Source organism: Coloeus monedula (genome assembly GCF_965178545.1).
Source record: "Coloeus monedula genome assembly, chromosome: 15".
In the NCBI taxonomy this organism is placed as follows: Eukaryota; Metazoa; Chordata; class Aves; order Passeriformes; family Corvidae; genus Coloeus; species Coloeus monedula.
The window spans coordinates 17,748,174-17,768,216 of NC_138795.1; the positions used below are offsets into that span (position 1 = coordinate 17,748,174).

Here is a 20,043-nt window from a genome sequence, read left to right on the forward strand (position 1 = left end):
CACTGCTCTTACCTGCAGGCTCTCAGCAGACAGGCTGGGGTGAATATTTGGGCTCTGTCCTTCCCACACGTGGGGAGGACAGGGTGGGAAATGCCTTTTCCACCATCCAGCCGAGCATCCAGAAGAGATTTAACTGTGTGTGAGAGCTTCTGGGTATTTGCACTCATTTCAGGATTCAGTAAAACCTTAATCTACTGCATAATCTCTGAGCGTCACATCTGTGCAAGGGACAAAAGGGTGGGGGGGCTGCTGGCAGGGGGTTTGTCCCAGCAAAGGCTGCTGTGGAGGCCGTCAGCCTTGGGCCTGGAGGTTCTCCTGGGGGGCTGGAAGGGTTTGAAGAGACCCACGGAACGTGAGGAGCTGTGCCATGCACAGGGATCATTGCCTCCAGTCCTGCTGCTGTCTGCCAGCTGTGGGAAGCAAGGATGCAGTGAAGGAGCAGCTCCTCTGCCTTTTGGCTGAGGCTCTGTGGCTTTTGGGGGGCTGTGGGAAGGGGCTGGGTCAGTCCATCAGACCAGGAGACAGAATTCCGTGGCTTTGCATCCTGAACACCCACATGGACCCCCGGAGAAGGACACAGGAGCCTTTCCCACATGGGGACACTAAAACCCTTCTCCTCCCCCCAAGCACCCACTGACATCCAGCACAGGATAAACCAGAACCTGTGGAGTTCACAGTGTGACAGGCAGGACCTGCACGGACCAGCACAACACAAGGCCACGGCCAAGAAACCGAAAGCCTGAACCCCTTGGGCTGCATGGGGGCAGAACCAGCCCGGGTTTCCAGTTCCTCCCCTCCTCAAGGAACTGGGGATGGGGTTGGTCCAAGCCCAGCAGGGCTGTGTGTCCTGCAGGGAGGGAGGCTGTGCTGTCTGAAGAACAGCATCCCAAAGCCACCATCCCAAAGCTGGCATGTCCCGGTGCCCAGACTCGGTGGAGCTGCCCAGGGAGGCCCAGGGTGCAGGGCAGATCCAGCTGCTGGGCTACCCTGGCCCCACAAGGAGCAGTTATTCCCAGATTCCTCATGGATGGGTAAGAAACCCCCTCTCAGGTGGCGGGGAGGCTCCTCCAGCAGCTCCTACCCCAGGGAAGCCCAACACAGCCGTCATGTGCGGGGAATGGGACCTGGGGGCACATCCTACCCCACGCAAACCACCTCCCAAAAACCCCAGCAGCACAAGGAAGCCGCTGAGGCCCAGAGCAGGGCATCCCTCCGTGCCGGGAGCCGAGTCCCCAGCAGAGCTCGGTGAGGTTTCCTCTGCCGCCGGTAAGCGATGTCTCACATCCTCCCCGGCCATAATGGGCTGAAAAACACAGTTCCCCTGTGGATTCAGCCCGTTTCCTCCTATTCTTTAACAGGAAGCCGTGTGAGAGTCAGCCCAGGCGGGCGAATCGCTGCTCGCGGTCCCTCCCGGGATGGCCAGAGGCTCCGCGAGCCACAAGCCAGCGCGGAGATGCTGCTCCCGTCCATCCATCCCTTCCTCTGGCTCCTCCTGCTGCTCCCAGGTGAGCTGCTCCACACACCCCGGGGAGCGCGAGGGGGGATTTGGGGGGCCCGGCTTCACCGGGGGCTCCCAAGGGAAGCGGGCAGAGGCTGGAAGGTGTGGGAGCTGCCACTGGGAAGCTCAGCCTTTCAGCTCAGGGGTGGCAGGAGTCAGGCTGCTGGGGAAATGTGGCTTTGTCGGGTTTATGGGGTTTGTTTGGCAGTGCTGGAATACAAAACTTTGTTTCCTGGTTAATGAAAGGAGTGTTTCTGCTGGGGGCTGCGATGCTGAGGCATTTGTAGTAGGTGGCTTTTGTCAAATCAGAGTAAAGGTGGAATGTTTAAATGTATAGGACATTATTTTCCTCAGAAATACTTTTTATTTGCACTTTTTCCTCTCATTAATATAAATACAAAGCCCACGTGCATGGCTTGTGCAGAGCACACCTCGTCCTTGCTGTAATAATTCTGCTGCTTTGGGGTAATTCCGCTTTAACTTCTCTTTCTTGAGTGGAGGTGTGGGATGAAGGAGCTGGTTTCCTGCTCCAAAGAATGACAGGTTGCTTTTCCCTGCATTGTCAGGCACCTCTTGCCTTGCTGACAGCTGTAGTAGCTGGGAGCTGGAACACATCCAAAGGAATATAAAATAATGTGTCTCCAACTCTGAGGTTTTATCATTAAACCATAGAAGTTGCCTCGGGTTACAGCCACTGTGCTGGTAATAATGGGATTTTTAAAAGGCAGAGAATCATAGAATGGTTTGTGGTAGAAAGGAAAGATCACCTCATTCCATAGAATATAGAAACCAATTCAGTTTGTAGCTGTATAATTCCAAGAAATAAGAGCATGTGGATTGGAAATTTTCTCTCTTCATTAGAGGGCAACACTGCTGCCTTCAGCAGAGGGGGGATGTGTGCCTGGGATCGGATCAAGGATCAGATCAAGAGGCTTTGAGTGCCTTGGCCACCCTGTGACACTCCTTAGTGGCCACCCAGAATGCTGTCTTCCCTCTTAAAACTCCTTGGGAGGGCTTTTATGGGACAGGAATGCCACAGAGGGGTGAGCCCCCTTCCCTGGCCCGTCTGCACCACGCCAGGATCCACAGAGTGGGACTCCCAGAAGCCCTGCCCCGAATTCCAGCTGCCAGCAGGACCTGGCGGCTGCAGCATCAGGTGGGTGGGATGCCACCCTCCATCCTTCAGTCCCACGAGCATCACTCTGTCCTCTCAAAGCCACCTGGCTAAAACCACCCGCCTCGCTCACGGCACTGTCACACCTCTCCCACCAAACCACCGGCCTTCCCTGGAATGTGTCCTGGCTCCCTCTTCTGCGCTGACCCAACAGCTCCAAAAGGGCTTTTTAATTCCATTTTTAATTTTACAGCAAGTCCCTAAGGTGCTGCAGCCCCTGGGGAAGCTTCTGCACAAGGCAAAGCAGCAGCTTAGCGAGAGGGGCAGAGGGCTCCGTGATGCCGCTGATTTGCCGGCACACAGGCAGCTGGAAAAGGGAATTAGGGGCTCTGGAACAAGGCTGCCTGCCCTGGGGGAGATGGAGGGAACCTTGAGGAGACAGAGAATTAGCTTTGGCTGGACACTACCACCTGCCTGTTCCCATACAGGCCTTTCTTGCTTTTGCTTGGTGCAAATTCAATATTTTATTAATTTATCATTTCCTAAATTAAACTTCTCTGTTCTCAAGGTTATTTCTGAAGGGAAGCTCACATAAGGGAGGCTCAAACTGTTGTTTTGAAATTGCTGAAGCGAGAAGGTCTGGCACATTTCCAATTTGGTTTTCCTCCCCCCAGAAACACTTAGCAGAAAATTTGTCCAAACAAACCTCTTCCTATGGACCGTTCCCATTACAATGGGCAGGCGTTTTCCAGACAAAAGATTTCCACTGAAAAAATTCCCCCTCAAAGCTGATGAAAACCCAGCAGGATTTCCCACTGTTGTTGTTCCATCCACTGCTCTCCTTATCTGTGCCACAGCCTGTGGATGGATAATGCCATGACAAATGTGGAATTTCAAAAACCAGACATGTATTTCAAGATATATTTTTCGATATAACCAAAAAGATGGGGTGCAAGTCAAGGACAGGCACCCAGATTCCAGACTTGCATCCTCAAACCAGGGCATCCCAGGGCAAATTCCTCAGCCAAGGGCGAGGCCAGCCCAGCCCTGACGTGGTGAACAAGGAAGAGAAAGCAGGAGGTGGTTTGGAGAAATGTTTGTTCGCACAACAAACTGCTCCCTTCGGTAACACGAAACCCTCCGGTGCCTCTGCAGATCTGACTGCAGCAGCTTCCAGGAATTATGTCCCATTTACAATAGGTGAGTCAACAACAGGTGTCCTTGGAGGAGGTGCTGCTGGTGTCCCAAAGCAGGAATGCTCCTGCTGGGAAGCCAGGCTGGAGAGGGGAGCTGTGGCTTCTGCAGCACCAGCAAAGGCCCAGCCCCAGCTGGGAGCTCTCCTGGCCCCACTTCCCAGAGGAGCCCACCCACCATGACCTCAACAAGGGAGAAGCTCTCATCTGGGTCCAGAGCAGGCACCAGGATGGTCAGAGGGATGGGGTAGCTCTGCCATGGGGGAAGGCTGGGAGAGCTGGAGGGATTCACCTGGAGAAAAGAAGGCTCCAGGGAGACCTCAGAGCCCCTAAAGAGTGCCTAAAGAGTGCCTAAAAGGGCTCCAGGAGAGCTGGAGAGGGACTGGGGACAAGGGAGGGAGGGACAGGACAAGGGGGAATGTCCTTAAGCTGAAGGAGGGCAGCTCTGCAGGTGGGGTCTCACTTGAGCAGGGCAGAGTCCCCCCTCCCCTGCTGCCCAGGCTGTGGGGGTGTGAGATATGGGGGGATACATAAAGAGTTACAAAATGTGGGAATAAAACCTGGGTGATATCACCAGGCTCATTCACCCAAAATCTGGACTCAGAGGAATTGTCAGGCCAAGATGCTTTACCTGGCCTGTAGCTGTTGCTTCTGTGAGACTGGAACCTCTTCCAAGCAGGGTTATCCTTCATCTCTCCTGGCACTCAAGCCAGGACACCAAAGAAAAGCAGGTGGAAAGAAGAGGGACTATGAGAAATCCCTTAGCCACCAGCCCCTTTCACACCGTGTCTCCTGAACCAGTCCCAGCAGATCACATTCCTGCTTGGTGGTTCATGAGCACCACAGAGCAGCACTCAAATAAACCTGGGGAACCTCAGAATTACTGGAAAGAATAATCAGTTTGGGGAGAAACTTGGAAAGTCTCCTCTGTAAAGTGCTTTGAGCTCTGCTAATAAATCATATTATTAAAAACTTGTAGGTAGGCAAAAAGCACAGGTTGGGCTCCGGCTCCAGTTGAGCCTGGATTGGTGGTGCAGCCATTTTTCATTTGCACTGGGCATGGAGTGATTTCCCCTCCAAAATCCCAGACCCAGCTCCAAACCTGAGGAACAGCACAGCCAGGAGAAGGGCAGGACCCACATCACCAGCACTGCAAACAGCAGGAGCAAACCCAGAGCTCTAAAATAAGCAGGCCAGGAGGAAACTGGGACCAGCAAGCAGCTGGGAGGGTGATGAAGCAGCAGCCTGGTGGAGCAGTGGTGGTGCAGCCAGGAGAAAAGCCATGCTACTTTTCCTTCCAGGAACAGCCCCTTTGCATGGAAAAACCAGCCCTGGGCACCACGGTGGTGCAGCAGAGCCGCTCCCTGCACGCAGCTTCCCCACATTGTCTCCTGTTGCTTTCTACATCCAAGTGGGTTTTAATTGCCTCCCACTAAGATCTGCTTCCAGACCGGCTCACCAGAGAGGAGCATGGAATGTGATGCTTGGAGAGGATGCCCAGGTCCAGGCCCAGCCCTTGAGGATGGGCAGAGGAAGGCAACGATTAATTTTAATTGCTGATGAGATCCGGGATTAATTCCTGGCTCTCTAAACTTTCCATAACACTTTGACTGAGTCATTACAATTCAGAACCACTTGGCAGTGAGTTGCCAACCCCCCCACACCATTTGGGAGTTAGACACTTGAATACCTCTGTGGATCTGGCCCTGATTTAGGCTGTCAGTTATCCAGCCTGCAGAACAACACTTTTCCTCTCTCTCCTCCACAATTCCCACCCCACCTGTTCTGCTGTGAGACCCTCAAGGCAGAGACACCTTATATAGGCACTTAATAAAACAGGACCTAGGCTTTGGCAGAGCTCTCTGCTTTCCAGGGTTCCTAACAGAGGATTTTTTCCACGTGGAAGTCCTAGGAATTGGGTGCTGCTCACTGCTGCCGTGTTTCACCCAGGAAACAGCTGCACCTGTGTTAAGTGGTTGGTATTTTTTTTTGTCGTGAGTCATCTGACAGAAGTGCCAATATCTGAGTTGAAAAGCCTATTTTTAGGTTGCTGGATCTCTTTTCTGAACACATTTTCAAGTGCAGGGTGACACTGAGGTACAGTACTGCCCCATGGCCTCTGCAGGTGGGACATCCCCCCAAAAACTGCCAGGAAAGGGACAAGTGCAGGGTTCCTTATCACTGGGAATAGATGGTCCCTCCCCATCAGCAGTTCTGAGTGGACAGGACCAGTCCCTGTGACTCGACACCAGTGCCAGAGGTCGCCTCCAGTGACTCCAGCCCTCTATGAACACAGGCTGAACACCTTGAGCCTGATCTAAACCCTGCTGAAGCCTTTCAAAAAGCTGGCTCAGGTCTCTATAGGAGGCCCTGGCAAACTTTGGGGGTTTAAAGTCAGTCCCTCTCTTTGGTCAGCACCTGGAAAAACCATGCTTTAGATGTCTACAATTGCCAAAAATAATACCAAAGCAGAAACACCTAAAATTCACCTGTCTTTTGGTTGACATCATCCTCTCTTTGTGCTGAGGAGTGGGGTGAGCTGCTGGCTTTGGGAATATCTCAGTTACCACAAGAGAAGGCTCCAGATCAGTCTAGACACACCTAACCCCACAGAAAAACAACTGCCAAAACCAGAAATCCAAAATTCTCCTGTTTACCCTTTGGAAAAATAAACCAGAAAGCAGCAAGCACCAAGTGCCAAACGCAGCCGCAGCTCCGACGTGCTCCTCTGCAGCTCCAGTGGGTAACTGGAGCTTTCCCCTGACAGCACGAGCACAAAGCCGTATTTCCCATGGTAAATCCCTCAGCCAGCTCCGAGTCTCCACCCAGGACTGCACAGCCCAGCTGTAAATCCTTTGCACCCAAACACGCAACAAACGCACTGGCAGTGCCTGCGCTGGTGGAAGGGCTTTGATGTTTATTGCAATTGCAGCTGTACAATGCTGATTATTGCTGCTGTTTGTACAGCCAGGGCTCTCCACGCTGGCAGCAGTGCTGGGAGGGAATGGTTTCCAACTCCAGAATCCCCTGGGATGCCTGCAGGGAGCCGCGACGCGTGGCGCGTTTTGTTCATCCCCATCCTGCTGCCCAGCCCCACAACGGGAGTTCAGCCTCATCCTGCTTTGCACAGATCCATCCCGCTCCTGTGGGATCAGGGATGCTGAGCACCCTCCCCAAAAGAAAACACCCAATAGAATGGGGCTTTTGCTTATTTGAGTTGGCAGGGAAGGCATAACAAGCAGCAGCGGCAGCCAGAAGTCAGAGCCAGGCCTGCTCCACTTTGAAATGAAGTGTGGATGTGTTTAGAGAAGCCAGGGCTGTTTATTCCGGAGCAGAATGCCAGAAGGGGATCTCCATCCCTTGGCCTCTCCACAGCAAGGCCGGGCATTTCTCCACAGCAACACTCCAGAGCAAGGCAAGCATCGGCCCAGCCACAGGAACTCCAGGAACTGAGCACTGGGAAAAAACGGCTTTTTCATCTTTTTTACAATAACCCCATGGTTTAGGTTTGCAAACAGAGAACTTCAGAAGTTCTCCAGTGTGACCCTCAGTGACAGGACAAGCTGCAGTGAAACTGTCCCATGGATGGTCCCATCAGGGATGGCAGAACAGGGCAATGTCACCTCCCTCACCCTCAGCTTCCTCCCATCCCTAGAGGCTCTGTTCAAGCTCTCAGATTTTTCCTCATCTGCACCAAAAATGGTGGAATAAATGGCCAGCTCAGCACCTTCATTCCCCTCTTCCTGTGGCTGAGTGCAGACAGCAGCTCTTTCTCCAGCGATTCTGGGTGCTTCTACATGACCATGAAAAAGTACCTGTGATCATTTCCATAAATGTGTCACAGCTACTTCTCCCCGTGGGAAAACAAGACAATGGGTCCTGCAAGGGAATTTTGGAGAAAGAGGAGCTGTTTGAGTCTGGCAGCTGCTGGAGGATACGGACCCCCCATGATGATCTCAGCACTTTATTTTTTGTGCTGAATGTAGAGAGTATCTTAAGGCATTTGCAAACCAATGTCCAGAATCATCCCCCATCCTCAAAAGAAGCATCTCCACCTCTTTAGGAAAGGCAAACATGCCTAAACCACTTTTTTTTCCCATTATATTAATTGATTTAGTAGGTGATGGTACAGCTGCCCATAACCCTGTCTCTTACTGTCCTGATACTCCTGTGACTTGCTCTTCAAAACCCCTAGGGAAGGATATCCCATAAATTCTCCAACACCATCACTCCTAGCACCTCACTATCCTTGTGCTAAGGCAGGTTCCTAGTGCCCAGCCTCCCTTTTCCTTGCTGCACATAAAGGTCCTTGTTTTCTGATCCTGCTCCAAACAGAGATAGGAAACCAGCCAGTCCCTTCCTCTCTGTGTAATCAAAGATCTGATCCTGTCTCCTCTTCCATGGACTGAACAGGACAGTTTTCCCAGCCTGCTGCCCAGTAAACTAGAAGAGAAAAACATGGAAAAGGTCTGAAAAGTCCGGTCTGATTTTCACAGCCAAACCGTGTGTGGGAATAGACCACATTTTATTATGTATTCACCATGGTTTACACACTTCCTGTCTGGCTGGGATCATTGTCATAAAGCCTCAGACACAAAAGCAATTACAGCTCCAAAGCAATTCCATGAGGAAAATGAGATCAATCAGGAACTTGCTACACCCAGAGGGTGCCGAGGGTGAGCTCTGAGCCAGGCCCTGGGAAACCACACTCAGTGCTGAGAGTCTCCTTCCAGACACCCCTCCCTGCAGGGCCCTCAGCCTCCCCAGGCACCAGCAGCTCATGGACCTACCCAAAGTTCATCTACATCACCCCTACAGCTCCTGGTATCAAATCGTGGAATCCCAGGCTGGTTTTGGTTGGGAGGCACCTTAAAGCTCATCTCATTCCACCCCTGCCATGGGCAGGGACACCTCCCACTGTCCCAGGCTGCTCCAAGCCCTGTCCAACCTGGCCTTGGGCACTGCCAGGGATCCAGGGGCAGCCACAGCTGCTCTGGACACCCTGTGCCAGGGCCTGCCCACCCTCCCAGGGAGGAATTCCTTCCGTATATCCAAACTAAGCCTGCTCTCTTTTGGTTTGAAGCCATTATGGGGTGTTGCAGGCTGGAGATCTGAGACAGGTCAGAGCTACGGCATTTTAGAATTGCCTGGTCCCCTCCTTGGTGAGAAAAGGGGCATGGGGAGGAGCTCTCTCACAGCTGGCTCAGGAGAGATGAGAAGCAGCAGCTGAGCTGCATCTGCCCCCAGGGAGGGCAGGTTCTGGCTGAAAAGGGGCACTGCTGTCCCCTGGCCGGTGCTGCCTGCCTGGACCCTCCCCTGCAGCTCCTGCAAAGGCACTGCTCCCACCACAGACCACTGAGGCATCGTGAGGGGACAGCATGCTGGAAGGATTCAACCTTCCCTTTCTGTCCAAATCCTTTATCTCCCATGGGGCTCTAGTGAGAGGGATCACCAGTGGAGTCAGGTTCAGCTGCTTTCTGTACCTGTAGTGTCATTTCTTTCATTAAACTTAACCACAGAGAGCACCAGGGCCACCAGCAATAACCATTTTAAAATCCCAATTAGGATGTGCATTCCAGCAATGACAGACTCAAAGTCACCTTCCCAAAGTTAAACCAGCTGAGTTGGATTTGAGCATTTAAAGTGTATTTACATTTTCCAGGTCTTGTCCTCAAGTGTGGGGCATTTCTTTCTCCCATTTTCAAGGGCAGCATTTTTAATTGGCATCGCATCTAACCCTTGGGGTTGGACTAGATGGCCTTGAAAGTTCCCTTCCGATCCAAAATACTCTGCTCTGTGATTCCATGAGGACAGGACTTTGGGAGCTGGGGCTTTGAGGAAAACATCGCCGATGCTGAGAGTAGGAAACATGAGGGATTGGGGCAGGGATGCTTTGCCATGAATCCAAAAGAAAAGCAAACAAATACACCAAAGCAAACAAAGCCACCTTTCAGTTGAGGAACTGGGGACCCAGTGAAACACCTACAACCTCGTATGGACCTACAGGGCTACCCTGCCCTACAGGGAAGGCAGCTGCGGTTCCCTCCAGACTCACAGACACAGGCTTCAGCCAGCTTCCCAGGATACACAGGACAGGAAGGAGAGCCAGTCCCCTCAGCTCCTGGAAGCCTTTACAAACCTCATCCATCCATTCCTTAAGCTCTCAAGGGAACAAGGTGTCCAAATGTGTGTCTTAACTGTTTGAATAGCACCAGGACACAGGTCACACACCCTTCTCTGCCAAGGCTGAGCTGAGGCAAACAGCTCCCAGGGAGGGAATGACCCCATGGATTTCTATGGCCCCCCAAAGGGTTCGGCTCCAGCTGGGGAGGAGGACATTTATCCTGGCTGGATAAAATCCAGTACTAATTTACTCAGAGCCTGGTAGCTTTACACTCAGTAAAACTCCTTTGCTACTACTTCTCTGCTAATGCTTTTGGGGGGATCCCATATTTCAAAGTCATTCTGACAGAAGGTGAGGAAAACCCAAGCCACACAAGGAACAGGAGCAGCAGTGCGTTAGTGACCGTCACAGATCCTGCACCACTCACGCTCCTGCTCTTTCCTTTCAGGTCCTACAGCTTCCACAAACTCCTCCAGCCCTGCTGGAACAGGTACCTCTGGCTTGTGATGTGCTTCATGTGTCTGTGGAAATGGGGGTTTGCAAATGGACAGGCCCCAAATGGGACCCTGATTCATAAGTCCCATCTGCTGAGGGATCTTCTCCCAGGATCCTGCCTCTGCCTGCCCCATCCATCACCATTCACCCCCAGATCTCCAGGGGACATGGAGGGTGCTGTGCCCCAGAGGGTGACCTGGCTGGGCTCGTTTTGGAAGGGAGCGAGGCTGTGTTCCAGGGAGCCTGGAGAAAGCAGAGGAATTCCACCTTACCTTTGCTCCCTGTTTTCCCCAGCTGTTTCCTAGCAGCTAGGGATCCATGGAGCTGCCAAGCTCCCTCTGGTCCCGACAGCCACACCGGTGACAAACCCTCTCCTTGGCATCTCTTGTCCCCCTGACCTTTTCTGCTCTCGTTGGCTACCATGGCCCCTTTCTGGCCCATCCTTCAACCCTCCCTGTGGGATCTCACCAACCTGGAAAAGTCACCTCCGTGCCTCTGTTTGTGTTCCAGGTCAATCCCAACCAATAGAACACAGCCCTGAAGTGAAGAACCACAGCTCAGGTAACGCTCAGCTGGAGACCGAGGAGAGCGGCTCGGGGACATCCCAGTGTGTAACTGGTCTGACCTCAGCCCGACTGGGCCACCCAGCAGTAACTGGGGCTGTGCAGAGGACAGTGGTGAGGAGGAAGGAAATTTTGTGGTGTCAGGGCTTCTGATGCAGCCAACTCACCCCACAGGGATCAAGGCACAGGTGTGAGCAAAACCAGGGGGGGAAAAAAAATCACTAAATTGAATAGGGAGAATGAGATGATCATACAATCATGGAATCCCAGAATGGTTTGGGTTGGAAGAGACCTTAAAGCTCATCTCATCCCACCCCCTGCCATGGCAGGGACACCTCCCACTATCCCAGGCTGCTCCAAGCCCCGTCCAACCTGGCTGGTCTTTAAGATCCTTTCCAACCCAAGCCTTTCTATGATTTTGTGACATGTACAGAACACCAATTACACCAGAAATTATCTCTCCAGCTCCAGATCCACATCTGTTAGTGTCCACTTGGATCTTTGGAGCCAGATCTCTTCCTGCTATGTTTCAGGGAAAAAAAAAATCTAAGCATAGCTACCCTTCCAGAAGGACCCCAAAAATATCAAGGAATAAGATCTCAAAAAGATCTCTGCTCCTGCTTCCAAGCCTTGTGGGGAAAAAAGAAACTTAAAAGAAACTTTATCTTAAATTCTAATATTTTAGTGAAGCGTTTGGATAAAGGGGGAAAAAAAGCCCACCACACTAACCTTGAAACCATTTCACCATTTTTTTCAATTTACTGGAAAGCCAAGAGAAGTCTAGACAAGGAACTTGCCTATAAATTCCCAGCTGGTGATCCACTCTTCCTTGCAGAGGTTTTTTGAAAGCTTTTTCCCCCACATCTTGCTCTGGATCAGGTGCAGTTTGGAGCAGCAGGTTGAGGCAGAGGACGGAGCCCCCAGACCACTTCAAGAGCTGAATTATTTGTGCTTGGAGACTCTCAGCGAAATGAAATGTGAAAGTTGGCACTTCAGAGCACAAGGAAATGATCATGTGGGTGCCAGGCAGCTCCCGGTAGCTCAAGTGTCCAGTGACAAAACACCTTCACTTTTCAAAGCAGGGAAGGAAGCAGTGGCAAACCCCTGACTCTCTCCATGTGTTTGCTGAGCTCCACCAGCTCAGCATCTCCCCACAGTGAAAAGAGCAAAAGTGAATTCCAAAGTACAAGAGCTCCTTCACTCTGAGCAGGTTGAAGGCTATTTCCATGCTTTCCCTAGCAGATTATTCCTAACTCTCAAGGAATTTGATGACTCTGCAATAGCTGTGCCCTCTCCAGGCTGTTTCTGAGCTGAACTTTTTGAGGTAACGCTACAATTTCCCCACAGAGCCGTCAGTAAAATCAACACCAGTGACCACCCTGAACCTCACCTCTGTGGGTCAAACCACTACACCCAAACCCTCCCCCATCACTACAACAACCCTGACAGCAACCACTGAGCGAGGTAAGGATGGAAAATTCAAATATTTGCTCAGGCAGGACCTGTTTGTGCCTCCCTCCTTACCCAATCCAAACTGCGGGCATCAGAATATTGGGCTAGTCCACATTGTGCTGGTTATTCAGCAATTCTGCAAATATTGAATTTCTCTGAGTCTTTGCTGAAAGAGCAGCTCATTCCAGCTCCCCAGATGGACACAGCCAGGCCAAGCCCATATCAGAAAATCCAGATCATGCTTTATCAAATATTGGAGCAGCCCCAGCCTCCCCAGCCTCCCTCGCCAAGCTCACCTGTCGGGTACACTCTGAGCTGACTCCACACCTTGCTAACCTGGCATCCTGATGTCTGTCTGGAGGGAAAGTATCATGCAAATAAAGATATTTACTCCATAGACACCCAACAGCTCTCCACAGTGGAATCTGTAGTGGCTTCACAAGTTAACTGTCCTCTCCCATGTTTTCTTTATCTAGATGATAAGTCCAGCGGAAACAGAAGCACGGTAGCTCCTTCTCCAACACCTCAAGGTACTTTGTCCTTTTGTAGAATAACAATAAGATCAGGTAATTTCATGGCAATCAATGGCACAGGTTCTCTAAGCACAAGTCTTTTTTTGGGGTTGAGCCACCCAAAACCACATCTGGTGTCCTTATAAGCAGTGATAAAACACAAGAAAAATGCTCTTAACGTCCTCTGCTGGGATGAACTTGCACAGCTGAACAATGGATCTATGTTTAGGAGAAGAGAGCCCTTTTAAAATCCTTTTAAATAAATACAATTTTGCTTTTGACAGTTTGCTTAACCCAACCTGTAAGCACAAATTAGAGAATACAGTAAGAGTTTTCTCAGAATAAGGGCAGAATCCAAGTGACTGGAAGACCGGAATCTGACAACTGAGCTGATTCCCCAGTAAAGATTCAGCCTCAAAAACCTGCAGTGGTCTAGAAGCTTCTCTGCCTCTCCAAGTACCTCTCAGATCTCTAACACAAGCAAGGTGAGGAACCCGTGGCCAGCTGTGCCCACACAGATGCCCACCCACCATGGTTGTCCCCTGTTAAGCCAGGAGCCCTTTGCTCAGAGCAGATTGCTGTTCATTCCAACCCTGATTTACCACTGGGAAGCCCCACACATCTCTGACTATAGATGCTGATGCTTCCAAAGGCCAGGTCTCCCATTGGGTGAGACCCAACATTTCCCAGGGATGGGGTATCCGTGGCAGGCTCGGCAAACCACAGCTTCTGCCCGTGGCTAGAAGAACAATTTCAGAATGAAACAAAGAATTCGATGACTGGGGAAAAAATTGTACAGCAGCAGACCCTGCTTCTCCAGACTGTTCTGCTCCGTGTGGCTTCTGAAACAGTTAGATTGGTTAGTTCACGCCTTTTCCCCTTTTTCTTCTGGCTTTTGGCAAAATCCCATTCCAAAGCAGGGCTGTTTGCTGTGGGACAGGACCTGGGTTCAGCTGCTGCCCGGGGCAGTGCCAGGAGCTGTGCACAGCTCTCCAGGCACCACATCCCTTTGGCCAGCACTGCTGCTGGGAACGTGCAGATGGGAAAGCAGGGAAGAAGATCCTACTTGACCTACAAATGATCTTCTGAAGCTCTGAACTGCCACTTTTAGTCTCCTGACAGGGCCTGTAGCCGCTCGTTAAGGTCGATGCAGACACTCTGGCTGTTCGACAACAGCCTGGAGGCAGCAAAGGATGTTTTTTCTCAGTACAAGTGAAACACATTTCACACATTGGCTTTACATTTCCTTGCACAGGCATTGGAAGCAGCTGTCACAAACCAAGCAGCTTCACACAAGGCAGTTCATCCCACTGAGAACTAGAGTCCTTGCTTGGACAAACCTCTGTACTGCCACAGCAGGCCTACATATGGTGTACAAGTTAGCCCACCTCGAATGGGTTTAGTTACTTCTAGATAACCTAGGATAGCAAATCCACTCATTTCAAGCCCAGGGACAAGCCAAATAGTCAATCCACACCCACATTCTACAACATTTCTTCCCCTATGCAGATTTATTTTAAAGTCTCAATGTTTATGACCTATAACAAATCTATTACCTTCCCAGCTCAGTCTTCCAGCCTCCCCTTGCTGTTTCTGCCCCAAATCTGCACCTGGGACTGCAGACCCTAAAGAGGTTACAAAAGGGTATTTGAACTTCAGTTTCCTAGGTTTCCATTTGGACGTGGAAAATAGTACAAAGTATGTTTCATGGGAAGCTTTTAGTATGGAGGTGGGAGTATTAATTCCATGTTTCCCCGGCACTACTGTGAATCCATTCTCCTCTCCAGGTGCCCATTAATTCCTTTGGTTCTTAGATGACACTGGAGGTGAAGACTCACATTCTGTGTCTCTCTGTGCAGGTCAGGATCCCGTGAGGAACGAGAGCACCACGACATCAGTGACTCAAGGTGCTTCCTCCTTGCAGAGAGGTGATTCCTGCTCTGTATTTTATATTCCTCTGCACGGCCAGCAGCAAGGCCATCATACTGCTGTCTTCAAGACAGTGTGGAGAAAGGCCAGTGCATACGTGAGGGAGGCTGAACATCCCATCCAGCCCTTGAAAAGGCTGTAAAGCTCGGCAGAAGCAGCACTTCAGGGCAACCTCTTGAGCCTGGGAACAGCAGGAAAGGTGCCATTATGTCAAAAGGTTGTAAAAGGAGGGAGACTGGACAAACTCCCCCCTCAAACTCACTGCCAGGGCTGACCTTGACCTTTCCTCACTGGGATCCCAGAAGGAAACCCTGTGGGTGTTCTCAGCTTGTCCATAAAGGGGGCCCCACCACGGCAATGATTCCACACAGGTCTTGCTCACTTTGCTATTAAGATTGATGGACCTGGCCAGGATTCAAACTTGGTCTCTCCAGTGAAGTGCAAGTAAGAGTTAGGTCCTCTAGCATTGCTAGGAATCCTCTTCCCAGCCATGGAAGAATGACTTTTATGTAAATCTACCTTTCTCCCCTGTGTAGGCACCTCAGAGCCTGTCACCCCAACACCGAACCCCTCCAGCCACTTACCCCAGCCCAGCCCGACGGACGAGAAATCACCGCTGACAGTGGCAGCTTTTGGTAAGGTCTTGTGGCACCTGGGGAGAGGAGGGAGCTCTGTTTCACCAGGCCATGCTGGTTTGGACACCCAACTTCATGAGGCCCTGGCACAGGGTGCCCAGAGCAGCTGGGGCTGCCCCTGGATCCCTGGCAGTGCCCAAGGCCAGGCTGGACATTGGGGCTTGGAGCAGCCTGGGACAGTGGAAGGTGTCCCTGCCCATGGCAGGAGGTGGAGCAAGATGAGCTTTAAGGTCCCTTCCAACCCAAACCATTCCGTGATTCCATGATTCTAAGTCCGAGGGATTCTTAGCAGGACAAATTTCCTGTACAAGGAATTGTTTGATTTATTGAGGCCTGATGTCAGTATCAAATCTACAGTTGATTTAAAGTGTCTAAACATGGTTTATGGGACAGATAACATCACCCACAGCTCTAGCTTGTCTCTCCGTGTTACATTACTTATTTATCTGGCTTTACACTTTTGGGATAGGATTTACCAACTGTAGCAGGAACATACTGACTCCTATCAATCCCCAGTGTAATCAGCTGACTTCTGCCTTCCTGGCACTGCCTTATCAATTAAGTATTTATTGACTAAGTATTCAGAGAAGCCCTCTGAGGTTAAAACACAGGAGGATAAAGCTATTTGTTCTAACAACTATTTGCTTCTCTGTCTATTACATACCATGCTTACATTAATGAAGATATTGATTTCCTACCCAAGTTTTGATGTCAAAGTCTCTCTGCTGCTCAGACAGTTCTTTCCTCCATCCCCAGGTGTCATCAGCTTCGTCGTTATCCTGATAGTGGTGGTCATCATCCTGGTCAGCGTGGTCAGCCTGAGGTTCAAGTGCAACCACTCCAAGGACCCGGAAGGTATTTGTCTGGGGGAATCTGTACTTCCCTAACCAACAAGTCACCAGTTTCCATGTGGATCTGGCAATTCCTAAAAGATGTCTTTGAAAAGCTTACACAGTGGTGGGGAGATTTGGAAGCCAGACTGGAACATGGATTGAGTAGTCAGGAACGCAGCGTGACCTCCTCGCTAGAGCCCCAGCCCAGCCTCATCTGGACATGGCTTCCTGCAGCCAGTCTCAAGCTTCCTGCAGCTCAAATTCCAGGAGGTGGGCAGCTCTTCTAGCAAAAATCATGGAGTTTGACAGTCCTTTTCCCTAGGAATCCCACTTCCCACAAAGCTGTGCCCACCAGAGGGCAAGGCTGCTCTGCAGCAAGGCAGACACCTTCCTAAAGCCCAGAGGATGCTGGCGACCAAACGGGCAGCAGGGCTGGCAGGTCCTGCCAGTACGTCCCCTTAGCTGAAGGGTTTTCTCTAATCAGCTCCCACGTTTCCCCCACAGTGTCTCCAATCTCATTCAGATTTCATTTATATCCCTGTACAATGTAATTCAGAATAGAGCTGACTTATTTTATGGCTTAGCTGGGATGATTTCTCACCTCCACATCACCAACTGCTTTTCTCCCCCCAGACAAACAGAAACCAGGAACCTCCATGGTGTCAGAGAGGTAAGGCTGCTCACACTACCCACATCTGATGGAGAGAGCCTGATTTATCCCAGAGCTAACTTTAGCAAGGAAAAGAGTCTGCTTTGGTTATTTCAGGTGGAAGGAAGCATGTCAAGACATCTTTGAGAGAGTTAGAAAAGCAAAATCAGCTTTGATAACACTTCAGCCTCTGATAGAGAAATAGGTAGAAGATCAATATTAAGGGGCCTCATTTCAAAGCTGCTCTGAGAGAAGACTCATCACCTTCCCAAAGCAGATTGCTTGTCTTTGTCTAGACACAGACTTGAGGTCTAAACTCAAGTTTCTGGATCTCAGAGCAGTCTTAGATATCTTCCAAGATGGCCATTACTGTTTCCCACTGCTAGTTTCCTACCAAATAAATAAACCCTGCTTTGGAAATGGATAAGGGACACAGGGAGCAAAGTCTGTAAGTGTTTAGGTGCCAAATTTCCATCAACATCAGTGGTCACGAAATACCCTGAAAGATCATCATCCAAGGGATCTGAAGCCACTGAGGCTTAACATGCCAGAAAATGGGACAGTGCCTAAGGCTCCCTGATCCCCAAAGTTGTCCAGTCTTCACTGGTCAGGAATGCACATCCCAGCCCTCAGGGTAGGAAAAAAGGGGAATTCCATCTTCCTAAGCCTCATAACTCACTATGGATGGGCCAGAATCAGGACAGCAGCTCAGTGGGCAGTGGAAACCAAAGCTGGTCTTCTGTACCAGCCTTGGCCTTGCCTGTTTGCCTCCAGCTGTGTGCAAAGAAATTTTGTCCCTGGAGGTGTCCAAAGACCACCTGGACATGGCTCTCAGTGCTCTGGTCTGCTTGACAAGGTGGTGATTGCTCAAAGGTTGGACTCGATGGTCTTGGGGGTCTTTTCCAACCTCAGTGATTCTGTGATTCCCTGTCTTGTTTCCCAGAGTAATTAATATCTCCTTCTCTCCTGGGCAGCTGCTCGGCAGACACGAGCCAGAAGGGGAACAGCATCACTCTGATCTCCATGAAGAACATCAACACCAACAACAGCATGAGCTACCCCCCGTCAGAAAAGGTTTCCCTTTTCAGCCTTGCTTTTTAGGGAGTCAGCTGGGGATCATTTCTCTGGCTGGATAAGAGCATGCCTTGAGGTATTTCTTTGCTCTTTTATTCCTTCAGAAATATAACAAAAACCAGCTGCCACCAAACTTCTAAAGGTCCAAACTGCTTCCAGTGAGCCCAGTGAAAAGTGTGGGTGCCCATCTCAGGTTTACCGGGGCTGGCTGAGCTCAAGGTGCCAAGTTTACCTCACACACCTGTGGCCAGCTGCAAAGCTGGAGGGGTTTGTCATTAAATGAAGAGGTCTGTGAGAAATCGAGGTCTCACCCTTCAGCCCAGCTTAGCCACTCCTGCCCCACACATGGTTGAAGCACATCCCCATCGGTGCTCTCAGGTCCATCCTACACGAGGAATTCACATCATTTTTGGTTGTTTTAAAGCTGGGACTGAGTTCAGGAGAACACATTGCTGTACTCCCTTTGCCAGCCCAGCCAGGCTGCTGATGTCCCACGTTTTGTTCTTTTGGCAGGTGCTATGAAGCCAAGAGCCCGGAGCTTGAAGCTGACACGTGACAACCAGCAGTGGCTTTCTAGGTTCTTTATTTTTTTCCTTCGGGGAAAGAGCAAGGGTGGACTTTATATATAAATTATTATGTCCTTTCTGATCAGTACATTTACAGTAGTGTCCTACATAGCTTCCCCACCTGGGGCCTAAGGGCTTTCTCCAGTTACAGCCTGCCACGCTCGGTGGTTGATATCTAACTCTATTTTTGATATGCCTTCAAACACTCAGATAATTCCAGCAGCAAGAAGCACCAAGGCACCATCTACTCCGCTAATAAACCGCTGCCTTACATTAATGGCCTTTATAGTCTGTGCCAGGCAGTCACGGGCTTGTTAATCAGCGTAGCCCCACGTCGAGCCAGACCCGTGCATTGGGAAAGCCTGATCTGAAGCTGAAGGCCTGATGGGACTTAAATGCCCAAGTTCTAGGTCAAATCCCAGCACGACTGCTCCAAGCCCCTTATCCCCGGTGCCCTCATTGTCCCCACAGCAGTGGGATGGTCACATCCACCTACCTCACAGGGTTGTTGTGAGGCCTTGTTAATCCATGTCTGTAAAGCGTTCGGAGAGCCGTGAATTAAAGGCGCTGCTGAAATGCAAATTGCCATCTTAAACACTTTGTTATTATTAATAAGAACGGAGCTTCAGGAAGGGAGATCGTTATCTCCCCACATGCTCAAAGACTCAGCTGAAGTGTAAGGAACAAAGTCCCTGCATAGACCAGGGTTTATCTCAGTGTAAAACGAGTGGTCACAAGCAAAATGCTGAGCTGCTTCAGCTCCTGGAGGCTGGCAGCCCAAGTTTGCCAGGAGAGCTTCCATCGTCTCCACCACTGCTTTCCCAGAGCTTCCTGGAAGGCCAGGAGAGCAGCATCGCCTTGTGCAATGCAGGAGGCAGCTGTGCTTTGCAGCTGGCAAGGAAATGTTCAGCAAAATAAATGCAACATTTTCACAGCTCCTGGTAAGAGCCAATGCACTTTCAACCTCTGACACCTGCACCAGGTAGTTCGATAAGTTGTTTTTTAATAAATGAAGCTTTTCTGGTTACATTCATGAAAAGTAAAACATTGTCACTCACCCAGGCTCCATCAGACTGGTGAATTTGCTTAACACAAAATCCCAGGTGATTTGCAATTAGACAAACCCAAACAGCTCCAGTTCCCAGAGACCTGTAACTCCACACACGGAGCACTACAAGTAGATTTTTAGTGAATGCAAAGTTATAACAAATCTCCCTGGATCTTTGAGATCCTATAGGATCTCACTGCTGCTTTCGTTTTCCTTCCTTTGACCTCCTTCCCACAGGCCCTTGAGGGTCTTGCAATGAGGGTGGGCAGGCCCTGGCACAGGGTGCCCAGAGCAGCTGGGGCTGCCCCTGGATCCCTGGCAGTGTCCAAGGCCAGGCTGGACATTGGGGCTTGGAGCA

The 20,043-nt window shown here is 50.6% G+C and overlaps 1 protein-coding gene across 3 annotated transcripts; it reads left to right on the forward strand.

The window, feature by feature from the left end:
* Positions 1 to 1,392: 1,392 nt before the first annotated feature.
* On the forward strand, positions 1,393 to 19,195 carry ECSCR (endothelial cell surface expressed chemotaxis and apoptosis regulator). Of its 3 annotated transcripts, XM_082291538.1 has the most exons (11): positions 1,393 to 1,505; positions 10,378 to 10,419; positions 10,935 to 10,985; positions 12,335 to 12,451; positions 12,916 to 12,969; positions 14,811 to 14,879; positions 15,417 to 15,515; positions 16,272 to 16,370; positions 16,982 to 17,018; positions 17,972 to 18,071; positions 18,585 to 19,195. In XM_082291538.1, exons 1-11 carry the CDS (start codon positions 1,454 to 1,456, stop codon positions 18,591 to 18,593), a joined length of 729 nt encoding a protein of 242 aa, XP_082147664.1. In that variant the 5' UTR covers positions 1,393 to 1,453; the 3' UTR covers positions 18,594 to 19,195. The 3 variants fall into 3 exon arrangements, with proteins under 3 accessions (XP_082147664.1, XP_082147665.1, XP_082147663.1); XM_082291539.1 differs by lacking the exon at positions 14,811 to 14,879; XM_082291537.1 differs by lacking the exon at positions 18,585 to 19,195 and having other exon boundaries at positions 17,972 to 18,539.
* Positions 19,196 to 20,043: the final 848 nt, after the last annotated feature.

Bases quoted from the DNA above. Each gene is read 5' to 3' on its own strand.
- ECSCR (XM_082291537.1), top strand. From the start codon at position 1,454: ATGCTGCTCCCGTCCATCCATCCCTTCCTCTGGCTCCTCCTGCTGCTC. The intron at 10,986-12,334 runs GTAACGCTCAGC...ATTTCCCCACAG, and splicing joins AGTGAAGAACCACAGCTCAG to AGCCGTCAGTAAAATCAACA. The intron at 14,880-15,416 runs GTGATTCCTGCT...TCCCCTGTGTAG, and splicing joins TGCTTCCTCCTTGCAGAGAG to GCACCTCAGAGCCTGTCACC.